This window comes from Carcharhinus amblyrhynchos, unplaced genomic scaffold, assembly GCF_965287045.1.
Source record: "Carcharhinus amblyrhynchos unplaced genomic scaffold, sCarAmb.v2.hapA scaffold_436, whole genome shotgun sequence".
Taxonomy (NCBI): Eukaryota; Metazoa; Chordata; class Chondrichthyes; order Carcharhiniformes; family Carcharhinidae; genus Carcharhinus; species Carcharhinus amblyrhynchos.
The window spans coordinates 20376-33258 of record NW_027650176.1 but is presented as its reverse complement, the minus strand read 5'-3'; the positions used below and the strand labels follow the sequence as shown (position 1 = coordinate 33258).

General features: G+C 50.5%; 1 protein-coding gene across 1 annotated transcript in view; it reads right to left on the bottom strand.

Moving 5' to 3' along the window:
• The window catches only part of LOC145339383 (arf-GAP with Rho-GAP domain, ANK repeat and PH domain-containing protein 1-like), a 68966-nt gene that overhangs the window by 36178 nt on the left and 19905 nt on the right, over positions 1 to 12883 (bottom strand). Inside the window, exons 10-15 of the mRNA XM_080183828.1 lie at positions 12327 to 12372; positions 10773 to 10936; positions 6141 to 6356; positions 5057 to 5162; positions 3788 to 3935; positions 42 to 128 (exon numbers count right to left, since the gene is read on the bottom strand). Of these exons, the coding sequence (XP_080039954.1) occupies positions 42 to 128; positions 3788 to 3935; positions 5057 to 5162; positions 6141 to 6356; positions 10773 to 10936; positions 12327 to 12372 (767 nt within the window). The remainder of the gene's footprint in view (positions 1 to 41; positions 129 to 3787; positions 3936 to 5056; positions 5163 to 6140; positions 6357 to 10772; positions 10937 to 12326; positions 12373 to 12883) is intronic.

Below are 12883 nucleotides of genomic sequence, written 5' to 3'. Positions count from 1 at the left end.
AAAACGTCTTACTGTGTGTGTGTCTCACATCCCCCGATTACCTGGCTGGACTGCATCAGGCACACATCCCGCAGCTTAATGATGCTGACAATCTCATCCAGCTGCTTCTTGAGTTGCTGTTCATCAATCTGCATATCGAGAGAGACAGAGAGAGGCTTTATTCCTGTTCACCCAGACCGCACTTACACCCACTCACAGTTACCCCACATCACCCTTCAATCCGTTTGGGTCAGCACTGCTGCTGCACAGCCCCAGGGTCCTGGGTTCCATTCCCGGCTCAGGTCACTGTCTGTGTGGAGTCTGCACATCCTCCTCGTGTCTGTGTGGGTTTCGAAGGGCTAGGTGGCCTACTCCTGCTCCTATTTCTTATGTTCTTATGTTTCCTCCCACAGTCCAAAGATGTGCGGGTTAGGTTGATTGGCCATGCTAAGAAATTGCCCCTTTAGTGTCCAGGGATGTGTAGGTTAGAGGGTTTAGTGGGTATAATATATAGGGATAGGGGGGTAGGGCCTGGGTGGGATTGTGTTCGGTGCAGACTCGATGGGCCGAAGGGCCTCTCTCTGCACAGTAGGGATCTATGGAAGAACACTGGAGCAGGCAAAGGCCATTCAGCCCCCCAAACCTGCTATTCAATCACCTGGTAAAGGGGCAGTGCTCCAAAACCTTGTGATTCCAGATAAACCTGTTGGATTTTAACCTGGTGTTGAGAAACTTCTTCCTGTGCTGTTCAATACTAGCCACTCAAATGCCTTTGATCCTCAATATCCCCACAATCCTTTACATTGTTAATCAGAACACTACCAATCTCCGCTTCAGACATATTCCATGACTGAGCTTCAGGAGATAGAGGGGATGTAAAAAAGGCAGTGCTTTAATCATAGGAGACTTTAATCTTCATATAGGTTGGGAAAATTAAAATAGTAGAGGGAGCCGCGAGGAAGAATTCATAGAGTTTATTCAGGACAGTTCCCTAGAACAACATGCTGTGGATCCAATCAGGGATCAGACTATTTTGGGTCTGGTAATGAGGCAGGTTTAATAAACAGGCCCAGAGTAAAAGATCCCCGAGGAAATAGTGATCATAACATAGTCAAATAAGAATTCATTTTGAGAGTGAGAAACGTGGGTCAAAATCAGCTGTGCTAAACTTAAATAAAGGTAATCAGAAGGGAACGAGGTCAGGTTTGGTTGGAGTGGACTGGGGAAAGGAGTTTAGCAGGAAAGACGGTGACAAATGTTTCTGAAAATAGTTCATGGCTCACAACAAAGATATATCCCAGTGAGGAATGAGGATTTTAGGAAGGGGATAAATCAGCCATGGTTCACCAAAGAAGATAAGGATTGTGTTAAACCATGGTGGCATGTGTGGGGGGAGCACGGTGGTTAGCACTGCTGCCTCACAGCGCCAGGGACCCAGGCTGAATTCCAGCCTTGGGTCACTGTCACTGTGGAGTTTGCACATTCTCCCCGTGTCTGCATGGGTTTCCTCCGGATGCTCCACTTTCCTCCCACACTCCAAAGATGTGCGGGTTAGGTTGATTGGCCGTGCTAAATTGCCCCCTGGGGGACTAGCTAGGGTAAATGCGTGGAGTTATGGGGATAGGGTCTGGGTGGGATTGTGGTCAATGCAGACTCGATGGGCCAAATGGCCTCCTTCTGCACTGCAGATTCTATGATTCTACAGATCCTATGAAAGAATAAACATGCAATGTTACAAAGATTAGTGGCAAAGCAGAAAATTGGAAAAGGTTTAAAAACCAGCAAAAGATGACCAAAAATAATAGAAATGGAGAAGATAAACTCGCCGATGTGATGGATACAGACAGCGAGAGTTTCTTCAAATATATAAAAAGGGAGAGGCCAAAATGAACATTGGCCCCTTAGAGAATGAGACTGGGGAAATAATAATGGGGAATCAGGAAATACAGTAAAAAGTCTGACAACACCAGGTTTTAGTCCAACCTATTTATTTGATAATATACTCGCAAGCTTTCGGGTTAGCCCCTTCGTCAGGTGAATGGAGAGTTCTGGCCTCAGACAGAGCATATAAAGCACAGACAGTTTAGAGATTACTGATTAGAATGCGAATCCTTACACCTAACCTGCTGTTCAAGACCTGAAGTGGCTGATAATGTGAGTGGAAGGAGCACTGATCACAGTTTAAAGAGATGTGTATTGTCTCCAGACAGTACAGTAAGTGAGGTTTTGTAAACCCAGGCAAGTCACGGGGGTTACAGATAGTGCGACATGAACCCAAGATCCCTGTTGAGACCGTCCTCATGTGTGCGGAACTTGGCTATCAGTCTCTGTTCAGCGACTCTGCGCTGTCGTGTGTCGTGAAGGCCGTCTTGGAGAATGCTTACCCGAAGGTCAGAGGCTGAATGCCCGTGACCACTGAAGTGTTCGCCAACAGGAAGGGAACAGTCTTGCCTGGTGATTGTCGAGCGATGTTCATTCATCCGTTGTCGTAGCGTCTGCATGGTCTCCCCAATGTACCATGCTTCGGGACATCCTTTCTTGCAACGTATCAGGTAGACAATGTTGGCCGAGTTGCAAGAGTATTTACCATGTACCTGGTGGACGGTATTCTCACGTGTGATGATGGTGTCCATGTCGATGATCCGGCATGTCTTGCAGAGGTTGCTGTGGCAGGGTTGTGTGGTATTGTGGTCACTGTTCTCCTGAAGGCTGGGAAGCTGGATTCGCATTCTAATCAGTAATCTCTAAACTGTCTGTGCTTTATATGCTCTGTCTGAGGCCAGAACTCTCCATTCACCTGACGAAGGGGCTAACCCGAAAGCTTGCGAGTATATTGTCAAATAAATAGGTTGGACTAAAACCTGGTGTTGTCAGACTTTTTACTGTGTTTACGCCAGTCCAACGCCGGCATACCCACATCGAATCAGGAAATGGCAGAGGAGTTAAACAAATACATTGCGTCAATATTCAAGTGGAAAATACTGATAACGTTCCGAAAGTACTAAATAATCAAGGGACAGAAGGAGGCAAGAAAATAAATACAATTACATTTGAGGAAAAGTACTAGAGAAACTAACAGGGCTAAAGGCTGATAAGTCCCCTGGGTCAGATGGGTTACATCCCAGGATTTAAAAGGAAGTAGCGACAGAGATAATGGATGCACTGGTAGTAATCTCCCAATAATCCTTCAATTCTGAGAAGTCCCAGAGGATTGGAAACTGCTAATGTAACACCCTTATTCAAAAAGGGAGGGAGACAAAAACAGGCCAATTAGCTTAACATCTGTCAGTGGGAAAATGTTTGCGTCCATTATAAAGGGCCTAATAGTACAGTGTCCAGAATTACATAATATAATCAGGCAGAGTTAGCGTGGCTTCATGAGGGGGAAAAAAGGTCCGAGCAATTCATTAAAATTTTTTGAGGGGATAATGAGCAGGATAGATAAAGGGGAACCAGTAGATGTGATATACTTAGATTTCCCAAAGGTGTTCGATAAGTTACCACACAAAAGGCTACTTAATAAGTTAAAAAGAGTCCATGGTTTTGAAGAGTAGTATATTAGCATAGATAGAGGGTTGGCTAACTGATAGAAGACAGAGAGTTGGGATCAGAGAGGCATTTTCAGGATGGCGATGTGTAAATAATGGAACGTCACAGGAATTAGCGCTGGGGACACAAATAGTTACGATATCTATTCATGCTCAGGGAGTAAATGGGAGTCGGAGTTTAAAGGAGGCAGCAGTGAGGTGTATAACAAGGGTCCGAGGGAGGAGGTGAGACAGGAAGCCACAGCGAGAGTGTAACTTACGTTGAAAAGGTCAATGAAATGGTTGATGAGATCCTCAACCACACGGCCTGCCTTATTGTCCTGTCCATCTGTCTGGAAGAGGGTGGGCCCAAACACAATGGCCAGGTTGTGCATCGTCATCTGGTTCTTGTCCGAAACCCTCTGAACACTGAGCACAAAAATCGCCAATCATTAAACACCGATCACAAAACACATTCCCCAACACACGTTCCCATCAAGACTCGAAACGTCAGCTCCTTTCTCTCCTCACTGATGCTGCCAGGCCCGCTGAGATTTTCCAGTATTTTCTCTTTTGGTCCCCCACACACAGTCCGCAAAGCACCAGGTCTTCAAGGGGCTTCCCTTAACCCCAACCTGGCGTTGCCATGGTTTGAGAACATAAGTTCATGGGAACTGGGAACAGGAGTGGGCCATCCGGCCCCTCGATCCTGCTCCACCATTCAATAAGATCATGGCTGATCTTTCTGTGGACTCAGTTCCACTTACCCGCCCGCTCTTGGCGAAGTGGAGAGTTTATGGCTGAGAAATAACGCGGACCTGGAGCACCATCAGTTTGGACTGGTTACCGTCCATCATCTCTCGCTTCAAGAGTCAGAAGGTTGTGAGTTCAAGCATCACGCCAGAGACAAAATCCAGCACAGTGCTGAGGGAGCGCCGCACTGTCAGAGGGTCAGTGCTGAGGGAGTGCCGCACTGTCAGAGGGTCAGTGCTGAGGGAGTGCCGCACTGTCAGAGGGTCAGTGCTGAGGGAGTGCCGCACTGTCAGAGGGTCAGTGCTGAGGGAGTGCCGCACTGTCAGAGGGTCAGTGCTGAGGGAGTGCCGCACTGTCAGAGGGTCAGTGCTGAGGGAGTGCCGCACTGTCAGAGGGTCAGTGCTGAGGGAGTGCCGCACTGTCAGAGGGTCAGTGCTGAGGGAGTGCCGCACCGACACTCCCTCAGCACTGACCCTCTGACAGTGCGGCGCTCCCTCAGCACTGACCCTCTGACAGTGCGGCGCTCCCTCAGCACTGCACTGGAATATCGGTTGAGGTTATTGTGTTCAGTGTCTGGGATTTGAACCCAGAATATTTTAACTCTGAGACAAGAGTCCTGAACATTGAGCCAAGGCTCACACATGGGATTGGGGTGTTTCAGGCAATGGTTCATGAGAAGACTTTGGGCACGATTTTGGGGGTCTCCTGCTCAGGATCTTGGGGGGGTGTGAGGTCACCGTTTCCAGGGTAATGTTTTCAGCGTATCCGCGGTGATGGACTGGGATTCGGAGTCTTACCAATACAGATGGTTGATCAAGGCTTTGAGTGTTGCTCGGTTGACCTGAGGAAGGCTTGTGAAGAGTGTCTGATACTGCTGGATCTTCTGTTTCTCTCCAGGGATCACTGAGATACAGAGAAATTCACAGGGGTCAGATAGCGTCACACAGACTGAAGCAATGATTTCAGCACTCACTGATTCTCTACCTCCTCAGCCTGCAGGGAACGCTGAGAATTACCGGGAATATTGACAGGAAAACCCATTGGCTGAGAGAGAGTGTGACATTAACACTTCTACAACTATCGCACTGGGAGACGGGGGATTCGGCCGATCGAGGGATTCCCGGCTTCCCACATCCTCCATGATGCGATGGTGAGGGGGCGGTGGTGAGGGGGCGGGGGGTGACGGGGGCGAGGAGAGTGGGGATGAACTGAGGCACAGCACCCATCCTCACTGGACACGTGCATCCCAATGGAGCAAGCGTTCCGATCCCCACCCGTGCGCGGAGCAGAGCCCCTACCACCCGATCCCCTCCCAAGTCCTTTATCCAACTCCCTTTGGTGGTCACCATGGAACCTGCTCTCCTACCCACCACCCCCTCACCTCCCCCAACCTCCCCACCCAGGACCCCCCTCCCCTCCCCCTCCAATGACCCCACCTTCCAGACAGCAAGCTCCGGATCACTGCGGTGAGATAATGGCTGGAATTCTCCAGCTACTCACACCGGCAGGGTCTTCCAGTCCCGCCATCGATGACGTGCCCCTGCTGTGGAATTCGCAGAGGCGTGGGGTGGATTCGATGGGAAATCCCATCGACAGCAGCGGGATCTCACCGCCAGCCAATGGCACGCCACCTCCCGTCACCAAGAAACGCCATGGCGAGACCAGGGGAAGCAGCGAATCCCCCTCCCAATGCCTCGTCCTCTCCTTCTCTGCCCCTCATGCCAACTGTCCTCAATCTGTGACCCTCCTGTCACCGGGAAACAGATTCTCCATATTTACTCCCTCAAGTCTGCCCTTAACGTTCTGTACTCTGAGGAAGGCAGCCCTGCTCTCCTCAGATCTCTTAAGAGGTGATTACAAGTTGGCGAGTTATTGGCGTACTGGAGGTGTGAAACCAGTCCTGGTAGGCCTCGTTGGTGAAGATGCTCTCTTGGATACTCTCTCTGAAGAAACGCTTCAGTGTGTTGGACACATCGTCAACGTGGTGGTCCCCTTCCCTCAGCCTGACACTGCGGGCATCCTTCAGAAACATCTCCAGCAGGTTTGTGGTCTTTGACTTTTGTCCACTCTTCCGGTAAATTCCTTCAGAAGTCAGACCTGTCCGGTGGGAATCGAGGATTAGAAATGGAACAAAAAGGAGAGAGAGCATTTCCACCCTGTCTCCCCTTCCCACTTTTCTCCCACCGGATTCCTGCTCGTTCAACTGGGAAGAGGGCAGTGGGATGGGAACGTCACTAAACTAGTAATCCAGAGGCCCGGAGATCCAGGGTCAGGACAACCAGTGGAATTTAAATTCAATTCTCAAAATAGATCTAGTTCGTTTAATAAAAGTTTGGAACATAAAAGCTAGTCTTGGTAACGATGCCCGTGAAATCATCATTAATTTCAACAACCCATCTCAGTGTGTTAGCACGGCTGCCTCACAGCGCCAAGGACCCAGGTTCAACTCCCAGCTTGGACTATGTGGAGTTTACTCCCCCGATCGGTGTGGGGTTCCTCCGAGTGCTCCAGTTTCGTCCCACAATAGAAAAACGTGCGGGTTAAGTTGATTGGCCGTGCTAAATTGCCCCTTACTGTCGGGGGAATAGCGGGGTAAATATGTGGGGCTATGGGGATAGGGACTAGGTGGGATTGTGGTCGGTGCAGATTTGATGGGCCAACTGGCCCCCTTTCGCGCTGTAGATTCTATGATCTGGTTCACCACTGCCCTTTAGGGAAGGAAATCTGCCATCCTTACCCTGTCTGGCCTACATGTGACTCCAGAGCCACAGCAATGTGGTTGACTCTCAACTGCCCTCGGGCAACTAGGGATGGGTAATAAGTGCTGTAAGAAGTCTCACAACACCAGGTTAGAGTCCAACCAGTCTATTTGATAGTAATCTCACAAGCTTTCGGAAACGGTGTTCCTCCGTCAGGTGAGTGGGAGGTTCTGAACTCTAACTCTGGTTGGACTCTAACCTGGTGTTGTGAGACTTCTTACTGTGTTTACCCCAGTCCAACGCCGGCATCAATAAATGCTGGCCCAGCCAGCGACACACAGATCCCAAGAACAATTTAAAACAAACAAAAATAATAGGAAGCGTTCAGGTAACACGCGACGGGTTTGTAGGAATGAGGAACTCGATCCCACAAAATAACATAAAGACCGGCCCAATTAAATCTGGTATTTGTGGCATCTTATTGGCCAAGGACGTATGGAACAGAGGTCAGTGGGTTCCTAAATAAAGAACAAGGAACAAAAATTTCTGGATAAACTCAGCAGCGAAAAACAGAGTTAACGTTCCGCATCCACGTGACTCTTCTACAGAGTTAAAGAGATGAAGAGATCTAGGGGTACAGGTTCATAGCTCCTTGAAAGTGGAGTCACAGGTGGACAGGGTGGTGAAGAAGGCATTCGGCATGCTTGGTTTCCTCGGTCAGAACACTGAATACAGGAGTTGGGACGTCTTGTTGAAGTTGTACAAGACATTGGTAAGGCCACACTTGGAATACTGTGTACAGTTCTGGTCATCCTATTATAGAAAGGATATTATTAAACTTGAAAGAGCACAGAAAAGATTTACTAGGATGCTACCCGGACTTGATGGATTGAGTTATAAGGAGAGGCTGGATAGACTGGGACTTTTTTCTCTGGAGCGTAGAGGGGTAATCTTGCAGAGGTCTATAAAATAATGAGGGGCACAGATCAGCGAGATGGTCAATATCTTTTCCCCAAAGGTAGGGGAGTCTAAAACTAGAGGGCAGAGGTTTAAGGTGAGAGGGGAGAGATACAAAAGTGTCCAGAGGGGCAATTTTTTTTTTACACAGAGGGTGGTGAGTGTCTGGAACAAGCTGCCAGAGGCAGTAGTAGGGGCGGGTACAATTTTGATTTTTAAAAAGCGTTTGGACAGTTACATGGGTGCGATGGGGAGAGAGGGATACGGGCCAAACGCGGGCAATTGGGACTAGCTTACGGGTTTAAAACAAAAGGGTGGCATGGACAAGTTGGGCCGAAGGGCCTGTTTCCATGCTGTAAACCTCTATGGCTCTAAGAAATGTGTTGGGTTTTATTCTGTTTAGGAGGGGGTGGGGGGGGGGGGGGGGCAGGTGTGGGCGCAAGACGAAGGGAGTGTTAAAGCGAGGTCAGATAGTGGAACGTGCTGACAGCAGAGCGAGGCTCAGTGCGCTGTGAAAGCAGGGAAACAAGTGACAGATCGCCCTGTGGGGTGTGGGGTGGGGAGTGGGCGTTGGGTCAAAAACCATTTCTGGATTCAGAAAAGGGGGGGTCAAGACAGAGGAGTTAATCACTCGCCCTGTTCCTGATACACTGGGGGCAGAACAGTTCAATGTGTTGCACAGAACAGGCCGTTCGGGGTGTGGGGAGGTGGGGGGGGAGGTGTGGGGGGGGTGGTGGGTGTGGGGGGGGCACTAACTCACACAGAGGGGAGTGGAAATCTGGAACCTTCTCCCTCAAAAAGGTGTTGCGGGAGGGGTCAGTTAGACATTTCTAATCGGAGAGATGTTGTTAGCTGGATAAGGATGAGTCCAGGTGTGTCGGTGGAGTTGGGATACAGATTCGCCATGAAGCGATTGGACAGCAGAAGCAGCTCAAGAACAGGACCCGAGACCAGTAACATGCCCCTAACGGACATTTAATGAACTGACTTTCCACCGGGAATGATGGACATGAGGGTGAGACAGTACCGGGAGCTTCAGTGAGACCATTGCTCGAAGGCTAACCTCTCCCACACCCGCAACAAACCTCCCAGGGTTTAAAAGCTGACACTCCAATGTCAGTATGAGGGAGCGCTGCACCGTCATAGAACCTACAGTGCAGAAGGAGTCCATTCGGCCCATCGAGTCCGCACCGACCACAATCCCAGCCAGGCCCTACCCCCTGTCCAAGGTGCTGTTTTTCAGATGACGCAATAAATCACTCAGGTGGACGCCAAAAAATCCCAGAGGCAATTCTCTGAACGGGAGCAAGGAAGTCCCAGTCAATATCCCACCCCACACAACTTACTTCCTTAAGAAAAGATGCACTTTAAACGTGCTTTTAAAATTATTTCTGGCATGTGGCCATTGCTGGCTAGACCAGCATTAACTGCCCATCCCTAACTGCCCCATGGGATGGTGAGCTGCGTTCTTGAACTGCTGCAGTCCATGTGGTGTAGGCACACCCAGTGTGCCGTTAGGGAGGGAGTTCCAGGATTTTGACCCAGCGACAGTGAAGGAATATATTTCCAAGTCAGGATGGTGAGTGGTTTGGAGGGGAATGTCCAGATAGTGGTGTTCCCAGGTATCTCCTGGATTGGGAGGCATGCCTTATGAAGATAGGTTGAGGGAGCTAGGTCCCTTCTCCCTGGAGAGACGAAGGTTGAGAGGCGACCTGATAGAGGTTTAGAAGATGTTGAGAGGTATAGATAGGGTGGATTCTCGGAGGCTATTTCCCAGGGCTGAAATGGTCGCTACAAGAGGACACAGGTTTAAGGTGCTGGGGAGCAAGTACAGAGGAGATGTTAGGGGTAAGTTTTTCACTCAGAGGGTGGTGAGTGAGTGGAATCGGCTGCCGTCGGTGGTGGTAGAGGCGAACTCGCTGGGGTCATTTAAGAGGCTTCTGGATGAGTACATGGGATTTAATGGGATTGAGGGTTATAGATAGGCCTGGTCGGTATGGATATGATCGGCGCAACTTGTGGGCCGAAGGGCCTGTTTGTGCTGTAGTGTTCTACGTTCCAGCTGCTGCTTTTGTCCTTCTAGATGGTAGAGTTCATGGATTTGGAAGGTGCTGCCTAAGGAGCCCTGGTGAGTTCCTGCAGTGGATCTTGTAGAAGGTGCACACGGTTGTCACTGTGCATCGGACGGTGCAAGGAGTGAAGCTGTGCGGATGGGGTAGCGTTGATCATTGATTGATTGTGGTTGGTGAGATCTCGCTGTGCGCAAATTGGCTCCAACACAACAAGAGGGACGACACTTCATTGTAAAGTACTTCAAATCGGCTGACGGCAACTTGGGGACATCCTGAGGTTCTGGAATTTAGACTGATGAGAAATCCCGGGATGGACAGGAGAGGTAGGACAAGCACACGCTGGCATCAGATTGCTGCAGCTTTGATATTCCTGGAATGGGTCACCGCTCTGACCCCAGGGGCCAACAGCTGGAAAAGCAGCTTTCCACATCAGGAAAGCTGACCAGGAACCCCTCGGCTCTTATCGTCCACCACTGGCAGATGGGGAGGGATTACTGGTGTGTTTCGAGGGAGTTTTGCCAACGTCGGGAGGGATTTCCAGATTGATAAGCCCTCTGTTTGGCCGAGCAGCCGGACACTCCTCCCTTGGCCGTCTGGTCCTGGGATGGAACTCAAACGTCTGCCTCAGAGGGAAGGCTGCGAAGAGGTGCTACAGAAACGCAGGATCTTTCTGAACAGGGACAAAGGCTGAAAACCGATGAAAGTTGTGCGTCGCTCGCCCACCCCCACACTCTCCCCCACCCCCACACCCTCCCCCAGCCCTGCCCCCCCAGCTCCTGACTCACCGTATTGGGTGATGTATGCGATACATCGCTCTACAACAACTGGAATGTCCTCGTCGGTCAGCTGTTGCTCTGATAAGGTGTTCCCTGTGCTGCCAGCTGCCCGCTGGATGGCACTGTTCCACCCAATAAAGTCCAACTTCCTCTCTGCCTGGATGTAGAGCGTCCTGGAGCAGGGGAGGGAGGGACAGGTTAACACCGCAAAACCACAGCAATTTACACTTATATACTCAACATTACAGCAGCAGTGCAGCACTGTCAGAGGGTCAGTGCTGAGGGAGCGCCGCACTGTCAGAGGGTCAGTGCTGAGGGAGCGCCGCACTGTCAGAGGGTCAGTGCTGAGGGAGCGCCGCACTGTCAGAGGGTCAGTGCTGAGGGAGCGCCGCACTGCCAGAGGGTCAGTGCTGAGGGAGCGCCGCACTGCCAGAGGGTCAGTGCTGAGGGAGCGCCGCACTGCCAGAGGGTCAGTGCTGAGGGAGCGCCGCACTGCCAGAGGGTCAGTGCTGAGGGAGCGCCGCACTGCCAGAGGGTCAGTGCTGAGGGAGCGCCGCACTGTCAGAGGGTCAGTGCTGAGGGAGCGCCGCACTGTCAGAGGGTCAGTGCTGAGGGAGCGCCGCACTGTCAGAGGGTCAGTGCTGAGGGAGCGCCGCACTGTCAGAGGGTCAGTACTGAGGGGACGATGCTAAGAGGCTGCAGGGTGACTTGGGCAGGCTGACTGAGCAAATACTTGGCAAATGCAATATAATGTGGATAAATGTGAGGTTATCCACTTTGGTGGCAAAAACAGGAAGGAAGATTATTATCTGAATGGCGGCAGTTTCGGAAAAGGGGAAGTGTAACGTGACCTGGGTGTGATGGTGGAACAGTCACTGAAGGTTGGCAGGGACAGCAGGCGGTGAGGAAAGATAATGCCATGCTGGCCTTCATAGCAAGAGGATTTGAGTATCAGAGTAAGGATGTCTTACTGCAGTTATACAGGGGCTTGGTGAGACCACACCTTGTGTATTGTGTGCAGTTTTGGTCTCTGTGTCTGAGGAAGGACATTCTCACTGTTGAAGGAATCCAGTGAAGGTTCACCAGACTGATTCCCGGAATGGCAGGACTGACATATGAAGAGAGACTGGATCGACTGGGTTTGTACTCACTGGAATTGAGAAGAATGAGAGGAAACTCATAGAAACATATAAAATCCTGATGGGACTGGACAGGCTGGATGGGGGAAGAATGTTCCCGATGTTGGAGAAGTCCAGAACTAGGAGTCACAGTCTAAGAATAAGGGGGAAACCAATCAGGACTGAGATGGGGAAGAACTTCTTCACTCAGAGAGTTGTGAACCTGTGGAATTCTCTCCCACAGAAAGCTGTTGGGGGGTCAGTTCATTAGATATGTTCAAGAGGGAGCTGGATGTGGCCCTTGTGGCTAAAGGAATCAAGGGATATGGAGAGAAAGCGGGAGTGGGATATTGAGAGTGCACGATCAGCCATGATCATATTGAATGGTGGTACAGGCTTAAAGGGCCGAATGGCCTACTCCAGCTCCTACTGGTTCTGTTCTTACCGTCTCTTCTCCACCAACACCAGGACCTCGTGGTCGGACTGTTCAGCTGAAAAATGGAACAGACGCCACTCGTTATCAATCTCGTCGATTCAACAGACCTAATTCAGATTTAGAAAATGCCCTTCACCAAACGCTGGCCCGCCCAGGAGGCGTGTACTCCTGGAGGAAGAACTGGGCAGGCGGTTCTCCCCGGTGTCCCGGCACCGATACTATCACCATCACCAATACTATCACCGATACTATCACCATCACCGATACTATCACCATCACCGATACTATCACCATCACCGATACTATCACCATCACCGATACTATCACCATCACTACCAAGGGCCAGATTACTGGCCACTATCCCTCTGCTGACTCTGGGAGCTTGCTGTGCACAAACTGGCTGTCTTACTGCAACATTCAGACATAAAATTCAAGTCCCAGGGAAGGGCAGACTCCATTATTATCAGATACACTCATCACAGGCATAGGCCATTCAGCCCAGCTGCTCTGTGCTGGTGTGTGATACATTGTCCTTGGAGGGAGTGCAGAGGAGGTTCACCAGGCTG